The 17003-nt window shown below is 42.3% G+C and overlaps 2 protein-coding genes across 7 annotated transcripts in view; both read right to left on the reverse strand.

The window, feature by feature from the left end:
• Window positions 1-1493, reverse strand: part of CERS5 (ceramide synthase 5) — a 34717-nt gene extending 33224 nt beyond the window's left edge. For 2 of the 3 annotated variants that reach the window (XM_082666988.1, XM_082666989.1), the window contains exon 1: window positions 1241-1493. In XM_082666988.1, coding sequence (XP_082523114.1) covers window positions 1241-1437 — 197 coding nt within the window. In that variant the 5' untranslated portion in view covers window positions 1438-1493. The remainder of the gene's footprint in view (window positions 1-1240) is intronic. The other variant, XM_082666990.1, reaches the window with a different exon arrangement.
• A 3149-nt stretch (window positions 1494-4642) lies between these two features.
• Window positions 4643-17003, reverse strand: part of LIMA1 (LIM domain and actin binding 1) — an 83451-nt gene continuing 71090 nt past the window's right edge. For all 4 annotated transcript variants that reach the window (XM_082664950.1, XM_082664951.1, XM_082664952.1 and 1 more), the window contains 3 exons: window positions 15834-15943; window positions 8494-8627; window positions 4643-6989 (listed from right to left, as the gene is read on the reverse strand). In XM_082664950.1, the coding sequence (XP_082521076.1) occupies window positions 5981-6989; window positions 8494-8627; window positions 15834-15943 (1253 nt within the window). In that variant the 3' untranslated portion in view covers window positions 4643-5980. The remainder of the gene's footprint in view (window positions 6990-8493; window positions 8628-15833; window positions 15944-17003) is intronic.

Consider the following 17003-nt stretch of genomic DNA (forward strand, 5'->3'; position numbering starts at 1 on the left):
GGAATACTTAATACAACGACTATACTTAAACTTCTGGCACAGCACTTTGACGACAATACATAAACACTGTTAAATAATGGATGAATGGTGGGAAACATATATTTTGAAAGATTTTTGTGTCAGAAATAGTAGGCAAATCAAAGAAGTAATCCAAAACAGATAATATTAGATTTTCAGACAGTAACAAAGTAGTCTATCTGCAATATAGTCCCATCCTCGAAAGGGCATTCCTGCTCTATAGGCCAAAGGAACAAAAGATGTCAAAGTGCCATCCTCGTTACCTGAGACCTATGCAGAAAGAAGTCACCTTTCCCGGGCTGTGAGTAGACTCGATCAAGATCACTCACAGCTATAAGTCCACATTGTAACATCACCACAGCAAGTCCTCAATGGATATCTTTATCTGCGACAGCAGACAGGAGCCGCTCACTCAATGAAAAGTGAAAACACTTTTTGTCAAGAACACATGGTCACTTAGAAGCTGGCTCAATACAGCTGTTGTCTCAATACAGCTGTTGTCTCATACGCCCTAAGGCTCTCCATCCTTTCAACATGACCACTCCTCCTTCCATTTCAGGTCTCCAAGGCCTGTTCTGCAACTAATTTGACACCTTTCCATACTCTGGAAGCCTCAGGCTCCACCACACCCTATCCCTACCAGATTTCTACTCTCTTACGGGCTCTGGCAGAATTTTATTGAAACACACACGCGCGCGCGCGCGCGTCCATGCGGTGTGACGAACCAAGGCTTAGGGCCTAACTAATCCTGTGCCCCTCAACTATCTGGAACTAAAGTGCCCTCACAAATCTTATCTTCCCATGAACCCATTTCTTCGGCTTGAAACGTCTGGCTCTTGAGCCGACCCTTCAGTTTCCATGATCCCAATTAGTCCTGGTTCTGGCAGCCCTTTCTTGTTTCCCGCCTCGGGTTCTCGGTCGCAGCTCGCAGTTTCTTGGTCTGCAGAATCCTTGGAGGTTGGGCAGAGGCCCATGAGACACCCACCCCGGGCTCTCAAATTGAATGGGTCCAGTGTCCCCTTCGACTCTCACTCTTTCAATGTCCAAGCCCCAAACTCGCCCCTCGGAGCATCCCGCGCGCGGCCCAGGGCTCTCCCAGCCTCCTGCTTCCGGGCTTTCCCTGCAGCTCGTCTTCCGGTCCTCGACCTCCGCCTCTCCCCCCGGGCCGGTTTCACCAGCCCGCGCCCACAGCCCTTCGCGCCGCTCGCCCGCGGGCTCTCACCGCTCGAAGAGCAGCCTCACGGAGAACACGCCCGCCGCCAGCGGGAACACCGAGAGGATGTGCCTGGCCCGCGGGTAGCCGTAGCCGTCGCCTGGCCCCTCGAGGTCGGCCCAGCTCACGTTCTGGGGCAGCCAGAAGCGCTCGCTCCACAGCCAGCCCCACAGCAGGCCCAGGGCTCCCGCCACCGCTGTCGCCATCTTACGCCCACCCCGCGGCCACCGCCGCCACAGCTTCAGCTGCCGCCACGGCCAACAGAACCCGCGGGGAGGCGGCCCCGGGGCGGGGCCGGACCGGCGGCCGCCCCCTTCCGGCCCCTTCTTGTCCCCGTCACGTCTCAGTCCGCCTTCTCTGAGGGGCCCAGCTTCTTCACCGCCCATCCCGCCTCCCCGCCCACCTCCCTCACCGCAGCCTCCCCGGCCGCCTCTCCTCGGGACTCCGCCTCCCGATCCCGGCCACGCCCCTCCTTTTCCCGCCCCGCCTCCACCCAGCCCTGGTCCCGCCCCGCACAAGCACTCAACGCTCGTGCCGCCCCTTTTTGCTACCGGTTTCGGCGAAGATTTTCCTCCTCCCTCACTCTCCCGTCCAGCTACGGCTACACCCCTTATTTCAGGCATAGCTCCCTTATGGGGACATTCTTCTCAGTCCAGCCAGCTTAAGCTGTTCCTGCTCCCTGGAAGGCCATACCTCTCTCGCGCTCTCTCTCCCCCCTCCCTCACAGCCCCCATCTCTCACTAGGGTTTATCTCAGCTGGTCCCGCCTACTAGCAGCGTTCTTTTTGCTCCCCACCCTTTTTCTCTCTTCGTGCCCCTCCGTGATCTCAACCCCCTGTCCTTGTATATCCCTCAAAATTGACTTTTAAAAATCCTTTTATTCTTCTCATGGGGAAAGGAAATGGAAGATATCCAAAGGAAAATATTGAAGGAAAAAGAAAAGTAGATGATGGCCAGTGTTTAATGAGGTTTACTATATGCCAGGTACTGCCCCGAACATTTTACACACATTATTTAACTTCCTCATTCTGTGAAGTAGGTATTTACTATTTTATGGATGAGTTAACTGAGGTCCAGAGAGCAGCTTGCCCGAGGCTATATAAACAAGCGGTAGAGCTGAGCTTCTGAACTAGAAAGTCTTTAGATTCCAGAGCCCTGAGGCTTTATCCTATAAAACTCCTTAACTTTAGATGTCCGCATTGAACATTGAACTCTTTTGTGGATCTACATAAACAGGGAGGGGAGCCATAGACAAGAAACCTTCAAAACATTGAATTCTAAATTGTCCCTCAACCGCTGGAGAACGCTGAACCCTGGGTGCCAACCGTTCAAACCTGGCTACAAGGTTAATTACCACAGGCTACCTAGAATGATCTAAAAAAAGATTAAAGAACTAATCTTGTCCAAGGACAGAGTATCTTTATACTAGTAGGCATGCTTGCGGCAGAAGATAAAGAGTTTCAAAGGGAGAGAAAGAAGAGAAAAAAGGAGCCGCCTTAAGGAGTAGACTAGAAGGTCTGCTTGAGGTCAGTGGTTCTCAAACCTTAGTGTGCCACAGCTCAGACATTAGCTTCTCTCATCTCCCACATGGAGAGTTTGCTAAAAGTTTTCTGGGCTCCATCCAAAGAGATTCTGATTCAGGAGGTTCAGGGTAGGCCCATGGATGTGCATTTCTCATTTCTAACAAACTCAGAAGTCATGCCACTGCTGCTGGTCTGAGAACCACACTGCCTGAAGCCATTTTCGTCCAAACCCAGAAATAGCTTAATGGTAACTACCCTATATTCAAGATACGTTTTAAAAGAAGTAAACTCACAGGACCTCCCTGGTGGTCCAGTGGTTAAGACTCCATGCCCCCACTGCAGGGGGCATGGATTCGATCCCTGGTTGGGGAACTAAGATCCCACATGCCGTGTGGTGTGGCCAAAATAAATAAATAAAAGAAGTAAACTCTCTCTGATCCCATGGGAATTCAAAGCAGAGCCCCAAGGAACAAAGAACATGCTAACTTAGCATGCAGAGGCCAACACACAATGATCTTGGTCTCAAGATCTATTCCCAGAAAAACACATATGTACCATTTCTCAACCTCTTGATTGTTAGAAAACATACTGCTGACGAAATACGTAATGAAAGCAAATTTAGTACAGGTTTCACTTTGGCCAGGAGTGATCTGACCAGCAAGCTGGTAAAAGAACTAAGTTGGCCCCTGTAGCAGTCATGGACAGAGTCTCCTTAACCATCTCAAGTCCCAAGCTGGCCCTTTTTCCTGCTTTACCAACAGAAAAATTCACATCATCCTATTGTCAACATTGACATAGTCCAACAAGTTGCCTTCATTTAGAGAGCTGAGAGAATAAATGATAAGCACTTTTTATTTGGCTGTAGGTTCTTTTGTTTTCTAAGAATGTTTAGTGTTATCTGGTCATTCTCTTGATAAGAATATCCTTTTATTATATTGATTATGGAGCTAATTCTTGTCTCTACGGTCTGTACCTATGTCTACCTTAGCCCTTGAAAGGCACAGAAAGGAGTTCTTCCAAGGGTAATCTCAGCTCCCAAGTACCTGATATACGGTGACATACTCAACTGATACCCATTAATGCCACCCATAGGCACTCAGACTTTTTGTATAAGGTTAGTAGATATAGGGAGTACAATGTGGATGGGTTAGAGCAGCAAGCAGTGAGTCACAGAGTAAAGGTAGCTAAACTCAAGCCAAGATTGGATATTTTATAAATGTCAGCAGGAACTTCTGGATTAACTGTTCAGTGAACAGGGCTTTCTAAATGACTTCAGCCTGTGTTGGGGCCAAGAGCAGATAGTAGTACCCGGACAAGCACTTAGAAGACCAGGCAAGACGCTGGAACACACAGTGACCCTGGAAAATGTTAACAGATGACTCAAAAAGCATTTCTATCTCCAAGGAAATCTACACTCCCATTAAAAAAGGTACCTTAATTGGGGCAGTTGCCTCTGCAAGCAAGGAAAACAAACAACCAACTATGCCTCTGCCCAGGGTAGAAAACAAGTCCATTTTCAGCAGAGGCATTTGGAAATTCCATTTAGCATTTAGGTATACTTGTAAGGTAAATTATTAAATGCGGAGTACAATTAACAATAAAAAAAACCACTGCATTTTGAATTGGTAAAACAAACAGCTCATTTTGAATGTACACAATAATTCTCTTGCCAAGTTGCTTTCAATTTTCAAGAAAAATGTTTTCTAGGCGGATGAAATCCTAAGATCAGCCCAACACCACCACCTAGTGGTGAGAAGTATACATTGCATGTCTCTTCACTTGATACCCATCAGATCCATCTGCTTTTTCTACCCAAACTGCTAAGGTAAAAGCAGGTCCTGAGAGACTGTAACAATGTAAAATAATAATGGAAAAGGAACATTGAAAAGTTCAAGTGTAAATTAAAAGCTTTATTGAATAAAAATGTTTCAGAGTAAGCAAGACTGTAAGAAAGCAGAATATTTTACATCTCTAAAAAATATCAGAGCTAAATCTCTAAAAATGCAGTATAAAGAAAAGCCTATACCTTAAAACACCTCTCTCCCCCAACATACAATTTGGAATATCAATTATGTACAACAACTGTACTCAAGTTTATATTGTTCCAAAACCTTAATACTAGAAAACCATCTCCCACAAAAGGCCTATAACTGGTTTAATTGCACCCTAGGAATACTGTCTGCCATAAAAATCAATACATTTCAGAGCTTATAAGTATTAAAAAACTAGTGTCCCAGAAAGGGGATATCAGAAGTAGAATATAGGGTTTGGGGATCTGATCTCAAGTGGTTTAAGGCTTTTTTTTTTTTTTTTTTCTGTTATTCCTCCTTTAAACTCATCATTTTGCTCTAATATGCAACATGGCAAATACAAAAGATCTTATAAAAATATTGCAGCTTACAGTAAATTATGAGAAGCACAGATACCACCAGAGAAGAAAGCAATCACTTGGGGGTGTAGTCAAACGCATTGGCAAATACCATAGCTTATTTGGGACACAATGAATCTCTCCAAGCACTAAGGGTGCTCAAAAGGTGCTCCAAAAAGATGGTTATGCTATATCTCAATAATCCAGTTCAGGATGTTGTTTAGAAAGCAGGATGCAATAAATTCCCCATATATATCGGAGCAAGCAGTAAATTCCCCATATATATCAGAGTAAGAAAATTAACCTAAATTTTTTTTTAAAGACTAAATATTTGATCTCTTAACAGAGGAATACTAAACAATAAATTGGTATTCATGTAAAAATATACAAACTGTGCCCTTTATACTAAAAGTGCATTCAGTCACAATGTTTAGGCCCCTAAATCCCTTCTGCATGTTTCCTAATTCCACAATTGAATTTTTAGTGTAACAATGTACTACTAATCATCTCTCCATTTTCATATTGTCTTTTGGGAGTACAATGGAAGCTGGACCATATCCGTTGGAATATTCCCCCCCACACACACACATACACACTCCCAACCCCCAAAAGACCTTAAAGCAGTTGTGTATATCATCATTGCTAAAAGAGAGGATTTAAGTAATGTTATCTAGCATTTAGAATTGGTTCACTTAAGCTGCACAGTATGGGATTTTTTTGAAGCAAGAACTCTTTTCCAAAGTTACTTCCACATAAATTACAGCTCATGCTAAGACAGCTGTTTTGTGCATCACTTTGATAAAGGGCAGTGGCTCACTAGCACTAACATAAATTTAAGGCCCAGCATCATTGCAATTTGTTATTCCTCATCTTCATCCTCATCATAGTACCGATTTCTCTTTATCTGTTCCTCCACAGAGAGCTCTTTGACTACTTCTCCCTCCCAGAATCCCACATCCTGGGATGTCTGATTCTGAGTAGTGAATTCTTTAGTGGAGGTGTTATCTGCAAAGCTAGGCCAATTTTTAGAGTTGGGTTCTAGTGAAGACTGCTGTGTGAGAAGGTTTCTATCACCTTCATCTAAGTTTGCACCATTTTCTATAAGATTTTCACTCCCCATCTCAAAACTGTGAACTTCCTTACTTCTCCTTCCTGCCTCCTCTCCTTTAGATCCCTTGTTTGGCCAGGTTGTTTTTTCCACACTCTCATTCTTCTCGGAGGCGTTGGCATTTTCCGTTTGTTTCCTTTCTGCTGCTACACCTCCTCCGAACTCCTCACTCTGCTCTGACATGCTCCAGCCTTTCCTGATAGATGGGGACAAGGTTTTGGGGCTCTTGACTGAAGAGGTTCGAAATGAAGCTGCTACAGTGAACGGGCGGCTTCTCTCCTTCAGTGAAGAAGTTCGTCTTAGCTTCTTCAGATCCAGATCTACATCCTCAGGAGCTTCAGGCTTGCTGATTTCATCCTCAGGAGGCCACTTAGGCTTCGATACTTTGATCCCTTCCTCCAAGGCACTTCCTGAACTGCCAAGTTCAGTAGGGGGCGGCCAGGCAATCCTCAACTTCTTGGTTTCAGCTGGCTTGTCTTCTTTCTCCAGCGGGGATGAGGCCTTGGCTTCCATACTTGCAGTCAGCACACCAACCTTAGCAATGGGGGCATCTTCTACCCCTGGGCTCTGAGGGGTCTCCCCTGCATTTGGAAGCTGGGCTGGTCTCTCCAATGTTTCTTCGTTTTCATTTTTGCTCGCCCACAGATCCTTGTGTGGTCTGTGTCCAAAGCCTTCATCATAGTTGCCTTTAGATTTAAAGAGTTGATTGAAGTGAGGCTTGCAATAGATTCTCCCATGTAAAGAGGCATATGTTCCTAGACTGTTGTTTTTAAGAAAAAGAGCATAAAGTTAACAAATATGTATTCTCTTATTTACACCAGTAGGCTGAAACCTGGCAACTCCAGTATATTCAGAAGATGCTAAGTGAGAAAAATACCTTTAAAAGCACATCAGTCACTGAGGGTGTCCTTTTAAGCACATTTGTTTTATTATCCTTATAAAAAACATGCTCAATTCTAGGTCTGAACCTTCACAAGACATTCTTCCACCTGGTACATGCTCCCATTTTCAAGTGATTTCACTCCCCTCTGTCAAAACTGTTGAAAAAGTTACTTCTTCCAGGAAGTCTTCCCTAGGTAGTCCCACCTAGTTCTGATCATTCATATATTTCCTAAGTATTTCTAACCTATAACTACTTTTAATGATATTCCTTTGTAAAAAGTTGCATCTTTTCCCTCCTAGTTTCCCATCTGTGTTATAATTTAAAAGCATGTTTTTACAGGAATGGGTATAATGCTCTCCCAACGCTTGGCACTGAGTAGACGTCAGTGATTAAATAAAGGAAAGCTATGGTTAATAGGAGAATGGTGAGCAGTAGCCAGAAGTCGGTCTACCCTAACAAGAGTGCTGGACAGGCCTTTAGGACATCTGGTGTCTCTCGCAGGGTTAACACATTTTAAAGGGGGGTATAAAAACAACAGAATTTCCACAGAAGAAATATAAAAATTCAAAAATTTAGAAAAATGTGCTCTGGAGAAAAAAATACAGTGGACAGAAAAAGAACCACCGTGTGGAAGTTACAGAGGCACATTTTGGCTCAACAGAAGGAAAAGTTTTCAAGCTAGCGCTAACGCTGGAACTAGCTGTAGTGGGGTATTAACCCCCGCAGAAGCGCCACGCAGGTGCCAGGACATCTTTCAACAGTATGCTGGAAAGGGTGCTTGCTCCTGAAGGAAGGCTGGAGGAAATGACATCCTGGTTACTTCCTCCTCCAAGGTTCTATGGTTAAAATGAGTTAATACGGAATATTTCCCCAATTTGTCACATTTATATCCATACTTTGAGTAACTTGGAAGAAATGATACATAATTATTTTCTCAGAAAATAAAATGAAGCAATATACAGAAAAATATATGCCCTTCAGGATCTATTATTATTGCTATTTTTACCATTTATATAGTGTTTGGGATAATTTCAAGGGCTTCAACAAGTATCCTCTTGAGATTTCTTAACTGTATGATTCTATGATACCAAGGGAAAACATTCTACTAAATTAGGTCACAGGGGCAGTTACCTGCAACTTACATGATTTAAGCTTCGGTCCTAACATGTAAATTAACATGTGAGAGTGCCAAGAAGTTCTAAACACCATTATAATTTGATATAAAATGCCTGTCATTAAATGGTACTTTTTACTTTCTTCAGAGGTCCTCAACAGCACACACTATTAGCACCACAGATTTTAGTACCAGTGTTCTAAAAACCAAAGACTCCCTCTGGAGGTCCAACCACACAGAGAGATGGCTTGTTTTGGCCTGGCTTACCTCAGTTTGTTGTTGCAATAGGAACAACGGAAGCAGCTGATGTGAAACACCTGCTTGTTGGCCAAAAGACGCTCCATTGAGTAGACTGTTTTCTGACATTCCACGCAGGTCTCTCTTGCAGGTGCCTGAAACTTCTAGGAAAAGCAAAGGACCACTTTAGCTAGCAAAGGCAGTGATGAGTTAGTACTCTGCTGAAGTGGGCCCTGGGATTTACTTTGTTATCTAAGGGCTCCCTTACCTGGTCTGTCAATTCTCAGAGGAACAGTAAGCCTACTGCAATTCTATCGGTTGACTCTCTAAAGCCAAGAGGCTCTCCTGAATTCCTTACCCAGATTGTCTGGCTGCCATAAGTGCAGCAGCCACTGAGGATGGGTGGAGCTAGGGCTGGACTGCAGAGAAAGGCTTAGACAAACCACCACACACACACACACAAGTACACACAAAATGATTCCACGCACAGGAAATGAGGAGAAAATGTCATCACATACAGAAGAAAGAAGTTTGATGGTTTGATCCAAGCGCCAAATAAGAAGCAGAACAGACTTTTTAAAGACCAGATTCTGAAGGGGGTAACTTTCAAGGAGAGAAAGCATTTGGCTTTGGGAAGTAGGAAAAGACTTTTAAAATCTTTTTATTTATTTATTTATTTATTTATTTTTACTGAAGTCGAGTTGATTTACCATGTTGTGCCCATCTCTGCTGTACAGCAAAGTGACTCAGTTATACACAGAGACATTTTTTTAAATATTCATAAAAGACACTTTGATAAAGCATCTCTCAGTCCCCTCTGCATATAATCTTGACTTGCTCAATCCACTAGACAAAACATTTTTAAATAAAGCAAAATTGACACATAAATGGAACATTTTAAAAGACACACAAACTATTTTATTAGGATTCCAGAAGAAAGCATAGCCCAATAAAGCTACAGGCTCTATAATCTTTTTAAAACACCAAATGGAGAATAAAACTAATGTACTGGGTAGGGGGGTGAGTCATAACGGGGATTCATGAACTGTTTGTAAAGTGTGGAATATGGGCGGGGTGAGCACAGCTGTTGCTGGTAAACTCAGTCCTAAACTACATAAAGTAGGTTGTATTAGCACTGATGAAAGCTAGAATTCCAAAACCATAAGTTTTTACATGATAAGAAATAGTTACATGGCCACTAGGGGTGGGGGTAAGAAGTCCCTAGGTGTGTGTGACTCTTGACTTGTCCCAAGAGAAACAGCTCAACCAGTACATGCAGAAGCAGCTTTAGTTAAGGTGGCCTGGAAGCTCTTTCAGGCACCTTGGCGGCCTCTGCCACCAAGACCGGTATGGTGGTAAATAATACAATTTAGTCCCAAAGCCCAGGGCCTGAATGGTTTAAGGTAAGCCTAAGATAAACCAGCTTATGGGTAAGACAGAATTTTGATTAAAAAATCCGAATAGACCCATAAAAAAAATTCAGACTGCTGGTTCACTTGCCACATGATTCACTAGGAAGTAAAGCAAAAATAGGAATGGTTTTCCAAGTAGATGTGGACAGAAAATGAGAGTACAAAATGGAAGTAAAGGTTAATATCTATAAAAGGGAGTTTAATAAAATTAGTGCCCCCAAATAGCACCAAAGAATTTAAAAGTGAAGGAGGAGGGCTGAGTGTTAACAGCAGCCCCTCCATTCCTTGGGTTAGAGTAGAAGAGAAAAACTTAAAGAATCAAAGACCACAGCTACAACTTAAGTTTACCAGGCATAAGGGAGGAACTTAAATATGATCAAATGTATTGTACTGAATGCTGCTGGCAGATATTAGGGCGTTATTTGGAGCTCAGAATTGTTTTTTCTTTTTTTAAAATTTATTTTATTGAAGTATAGTTGATTTACAATGTTGTGTTGGTTTCTGGTGTACAGCAAAGTGATCCAGTTTTACATATATATAGTCTTTTTCATATTCTTTTCCATTATGGCTTATTACAGGATATTGAGCATAGTTCCCTGTGCTATACAGTAGGACCTCACTGTAGAATTGTTTTTTCTTTCTCTCTCTTGCTTTTTTTTTTTCCTTTGGCCGCACCTCATGGCTTGTGAGTTTGAACCCAGGCCCTCAGCAGTGAGAGTTTGGAATCCTAACCACTGGACTACCAAGGAATTCCGAAATTGTTTTTTTCTTATATGGATGGACACATCTAACAAGATAGGACCTAAGTGGAGATGTCCTTGCATAATTTAATTAGGTTTCTCTAAAAGGACTAGGTCCTTGTCTAGCAAGCAGGAAATCCATTAAAAGGCAGAATAAAATTTGGGTATAATAGTACAACTGGAGCCACTGGAGAGCAGCTGTACAAATCACAATTCAGACAATGTAAAAGTAATAGGACAAATGTATTTACTTATCAGATTGAAAATCTTTTTCAGTTGCAGGATGAATATTGTATTTGTAATACTTAGGAGAGTAAGTGCTCATTCTGGTCGCTAAAGACAGAGCAGGAGACAGAAATTTCCCATGGTAGAGGAGGAAATGGGTATTATTCTGCTAAAGGGGACTGGAAGCCTACAGAGCATGCCTCTGTTACACACACACACACACACACGCACACAGAGAACACACGGTAGGAGAAGGGTGCAGCCCAGTGAACAGAAAGGAAAACCTGAGAGAAAGCTGCAAGTTGAGCTCACATTAGGAGGAAAGTGGAGGCAGGAGCAGAAATTAGGTACCGGGAGCAGGAAGCAGAAGCTGGAAGAGACAAACAGGAACCTTCAATGAATACACAGCATTTGGTGTGCCCTGGAGGGCTTTTTTCTGCAGCTGAGCTGAAACTCAGTTACAGACTCATATCCAAGAATAAGACCACAGTTTCTTTCTTTTTCAAGTAACTGCTAATCGTGGCAAAATCAGCCTCACTCACATCTACCTGAGGCTAGATCAGAGTACCAGCTCAGAAGAGAGAGCTTTTATAGCCTTCACCCAAGGAGTGTCTCATTAACAATTCTTTAGTGTCTTTCTACCTCCCACACCTGACACCCCCCCACCCCGTGGCTCCCTCTTGAACGGAGCCTTCCACAACAAGTGAAAAGGCGTTCCTCCCCTTAACATCAAATTAATGGACTGCTAGCTCAAATATCTGACTAACCACAAGCTTCTACCTCACCAGACCTACCAGATTCCCATTATTCCTCTTCCTTTTTTCCATACACCCTTTTCAAATTATTTAATGAAGGTTAATACGGCAGCTGCCCAAGGGCCCTTATAGCATCATAAAGACAAGAGGAGCCCAACATGGTAATATGCCAAGTCAGAGTGGTTGTGGCTGTGCATTCCCTTTATTTCCTCTGTCCTGGGCTCTCAGCCACTTTTCTGTAATCGCCCCCATGTCTATTCAGACAGCAGGAAGCACGGTCAGTGCCCAAACCTCTACCATTATGGTAGGCCTGGCCCACACCCTGTCCAGGCCGTCATGGCACGCCTGAACTTGCATAGCCACCTTTAAAACACTGCCAGTATTAGAAGGTCAGACATTTTTTATCTTTCCAATATATTTTTTCAGTTAGTAAGATGTTTTTTCATCTCCCCTCCCTCACCATTTTTCAAATGTAGAAACTAAGGTACCAGGATGTCAGATGCGTTACAGAAGTTTGCACAGTCAGTAAAAGAATTAAGATTAAAACTCAGAATTCCCGACTCACAACCCAATAGAGTATTTTCTCAATTGTCCTGGAATAAATTTCCATAACTAAAGGAAACGCTTTGGGGAAGGGAGCAGATGCTAACTAACCCAGATGAACATAATTTCACCACAGCATTTTGAACAAACGACAGTCTTCACTTTGTTTCAAATTAAAATATGCAGATAATATCTTCAGGATATTCAGGAATGAGTGCGATAATATATAAATAATTGATGTCCCTAAACACTGTCATGTCTTTCCCATCTGAGGGATGTTACAGGCCTTCTGTAGATCAGCATCTACTTAAAGCTTTTTCACAATAAATTTTTATGACTTCATCTACATTCTTTCACTCTCTTGTCTCATATATATTTTTTAGTCTAATGAAGGCTCCAGTTGGGGTACACGTCTGTGTGTGGGAGGGGAGCAGGTAGCAGCTGGCCATAAATGGTGAAGCTAATTAGCCTTTAGACACAGTGAAATCAAAAGAAAAATCTGTATTGATGTCAGGCCTCCATTCCTCAGATAGAACACTATAAAAAGCCTTTCATTTCCTCCTTACAATTTGTACAAAATATCTGGGTAATTAAATTGAAATTCTTCACCATATAGTAAATGGTTGGGCTGGCTCTGAACAGCCTTAACCCTTCCCCTAGCTTTCTGTGAAAGCATTTTGGAGATATTCACACCTTAAACAGATCGCTCTACATGTAGAGGAAAGGTTAGTGCTCTGAGAAAGCAGTAATGATGTAGGCAGTGAGAAAAGATTCTAGATGCCCTTCTAGCACAATTCTGGTAGATTTGCAAAAGAGCATAAAACCTCCTACCCTGTCCATGGAGGAAGGGACAGGGCACAGAGGGTACAGCCTCTCATGCAGGCTGCCATGTTTTCTCTATACATCCATCAGCAGGACCAGCCTAGGAACCTGGGATAGGGCTATCCTAGACCAGTAGCTGTTCCCAGGGCCAGTCACATCTCCTTCCTTATCATTTAGGGAGTAACTTATTTCAGTGGGAGAAACATTTAGGGAGTAACTTATTTCAGTGGGAGGGCATAAAGCTTAAGAGATCTCTGGGTCTCTTGAGTTGAAAGGTTCTGATCCTTCCGAAAGGGCCCACTGAGCTCTAGACCCAGAACATCTATTTTGAGAAGGAACCTGCAACGTCAACTTCATTAGTGCCAAGTCTCATCAACTGAATTATCTAGCCAGTGTTCAAAACAGATAAAATCCTTACTTTTAAAGACCAGTATCATTTATGGGGTGTTTTTTTGTTTTCTGTATTTTTACTTTATTAAGCTAAAATTTGAAATGAATTGAGTCTTTACCTTAGATGTCCTGTTTTCAATAACAGACAGGAAACAAGGAGCAGTTTTACCAGGACGTGTGGGACCCACAAATCTATTCTGAGTGAACAAGTTCATTCTTAGCTGTATGTAATTTCCCAGACTTGAGAAACAACTTCTGTTGCATGGTCTATAGCCACAAGACCAGTTATGCCAGCAGGTCTTCCTATAAACACTAAAGTATCTATATACTTGCCTGCAGAAGGTAAAGAGTAACTTTGAGGAAGAGAAAATAAATGGCCTGTAAATAAAGTGGAGATGTGATTGGGTACCACCCTGAGCTCTGTACACCATAACCATTTGAGCTTTGGACCATGGGCAAACACAGGCAGTGAGGCCAGTTTAACCCCAGTCTTTATACAATGTTCAAAACCTGAGGTGTATGTCTGGTGCAAGCAGGCTTGTCTGCATTCTACTGCTGGGTGACCAGAGCCAAAAAGGCAGGCATGAATCTGGGGCAGGTGCAGAGGGAGCTTTTCTTCCATCTCCTCTCCCTGGTGTGCCAGGAAGACCTAAGTGAGGTGCATTCCTTCGCACACTGCTCATCAGCTCAGACCCTGGAGTATGAATCCGGAGGAGTCCCAAAGGTCCAACCCAGGACGAGGAGATCTGGCCCAACAGTTGAGGGAGGTAAGCAAGACTGGACTGAGAATTCAAATATACTTGAGAACAGATTTTAGTTCTTAGATCAGCCACAGAATTTCCCTAGTCCCTCAGTCACACAGAATCCATGGCCAAGTCAGCTTTGTTAGCTGTTCTTCGTCCAGAACCACAACCCAAGGACTCACATCTGGGCAGGGTTGCTGTTGGAGAGGAAATTAACCTCGTGGCATTTGCTACTTTGTTGGACTTCAGATACTGGAAGAAAAAAAAAGTGCTGATGCCAGCATGAGCAGAACTTTGAGGCCAGAAGAGAGGGTCATGTTAAGTACATGTGCAGATTCCATCACGCAGCTCAGTTCTTTCTCCCTCATTTACTTGCTTTCTCTTGCTACTTTCTTCACTTTTTGTTCCTTTCAATAAACCTTACTCCCCTCTTACATCTCTGCTTCCTCTAAAATTTTCATGTTTACCTTCTTCCCCCGACCTCCCCTTTCCTGGATTCTCCCCTTTCCTCCCTTTGTTCCAAACCCTCACCTATGTCTTACCTCCATCCTTTCTTTTTTTTTTTAATTAATTTTTATTGGAGTATAGCTGATTTACAATGTTGTATTAGTTTCTGCTGTACAGCAAAGTGAATCAGTTATACATATACATATATCCACTCTTTTTCAGATTCTTCTCCCATCTAGGTCATTACAGAGTATCTCCATCCTTTCTGTGCATTAGAACTTTCATCAAGAGACCAATCATGCCTACAGTTGTGCGATAGAAACATGGCAGATGTGTGCATGAGGTTGAGGCAGTACAAACCACGTTAAAACTAATTCTACCTATTGAGTTTCTCTCAAATGTTAAAACCTTTGAAAGAAAACCCAGCTACTTAAGATAGCACCAGAGGAGGAAGACACTAAAGAAGTATAAGATATGTTTGTTATTAACCAAGTGGGTAAATCAACACTGCATTAGCAAAGCATTCAATTAAAACAAGTTAGGTGAGCAGCCTAAAAGAGGTGTTGGATTTTTTTTTTATCTTTGTTTATTTTTATGGGAATATTTACTTGTTCATAGAAAGGGAAAATACTGCTTTTAAAAATTAGTGAATGAAAAAAAATAATTAGTAAATGAAAGGAGACCACAGATTGAGTAGCCTAGTAAAATTTTCCTCGGGTACAAACATTTTGGACATTCCTTAATATCTAATATTATAACCTAGTGTAAGTGTTATTTGAATGGCCATTTTTATAGCAAATGGACTGGTCAACCCCCACTGGAATGCACACATTCTTTCTTTAAACGCGCTGACCACCAATCATGTTATGGCCAAGTTCCTCAGACCAGGGAGCCACTAAATCTGTAACACTGCACATTCCCATCTGATGGGCTGATTTTAACAGATTTTTCATATTGCTCTTTGTATAGGTTTTTACCCATTCATAGATTTACGAATTTGGACTTAACAAGAAAAAAAGTCAGGTTATCTTCTTTAACTTTGGGTTTTCTTTCATGAGCTTTCCAGATTTCAGACTGGAGCGGTATCAGTGAGGCTTCCCACTCCTGGCTCAAACACCTAAGCAAGAGCAGCAAGATTTCCAGGGAAAGTGACTGGCTCACGTGTGCCCTTATTTGGCATTTTCATCCCCAGGAAAGCAAAAACAGGTTATAATGAACATAAAGATAAAAGATGCAATGAGCTCTACTAGTAAACCAATGTCTACAAGGCTCCAAGAGAAACTACCATCATACCTTCACTGCTTTGGGAGGAGAACTTTCAGAAAGGCCGGAAGCTCTGGCATCTGGACTTAGTGGCTTGGGATGCACAGGCTGCTGGAACTCACTCTTAACCTGGGAGTTACCTGCTTGAGTTACAGAAGGAAGACATTTTATAGTACCTCAAGGGAAGGCTCAGAAAAGGTTCCTCCCCAAAGCAAATTTTAGGCACCTCCACTAAGGACAGGTCCTTTCAACACCAGGAAAAACATAGCTTTTCTGTTGAAGAAAAGCATTATTCTAATGCTAAAAACTATGCTCTTACGTTCTCTGGTCTCTGTTCTCTCACAAGTGTCAACTCAGAGGCTTTCTCACCCTTTGCCACATGCAGCGGGAATCCAAACCTCCCTACATAAGGAAACTTCTGCCCTGTAGCATTTGTCATTTTTTAAGGCTGTTTATAGACTTTGATGGCTTTTTGGTAGTTAGCAACCCCAGCAACTCCTTCTGGGGCGTTTCAACTGAACTTGGGAAAATGGGGGAATGTGAGGGGAGAAATTTCATAAGACAGGCTCATGTATATGAGTGTGTATAACCTGACACCATCTTTTTGGGACTCAGTCCTATGGCGAACATCCATGGATGAAGATTATGGAAAAAGACTCCATAAAGTTTTTTTCATAGTCATTGACGTGTCACCTGCATAAGTTAATTTCCTGCCAATATATTTGTTTTATGGAAAACTCAGAAGAGGCACAGAGAAGTCATTCACACAGTTGCTAAGGAACCATAAAAGATTCCCTAAAATCTAGAGTTATGTCAACAAAGTACTGAACGATTATGGCTTATTTTTCAAAAAAATGTTTTGCAAACCTAGTCAAAACTCAGAAAAATTTCTAGTCCAAGGAAAATGACTGCAAAAGGAATGTTCTTGGATTCAAGCAGCAAGTTTCTAAAATTTTAAGGCAGGGTTTACTAGAGATCTGTTTAGCTGATACTTCAACTTCTTGCTGAGTTTTCAATGTCTAGTAAACTAATTAACCTGAGGAGAAGCTAGACATCCATATATATTTAAAAAAATAATACACTGAACGTCAGAATCAAAAGTGGACATAGTATATTAAAAAACAAAGGTTTTTGTCTTTGGGAGAAGAGAGGCTCAAAATGATTCCAAAATAGGATGAAAAGGTGATCAAATTCAGCACC

Source organism: Grampus griseus (assembly GCF_964374135.1).
Source record: "Grampus griseus genome assembly, chromosome: 11".
Taxonomy (NCBI): Eukaryota; Metazoa; Chordata; class Mammalia; order Artiodactyla; family Delphinidae; genus Grampus; species Grampus griseus.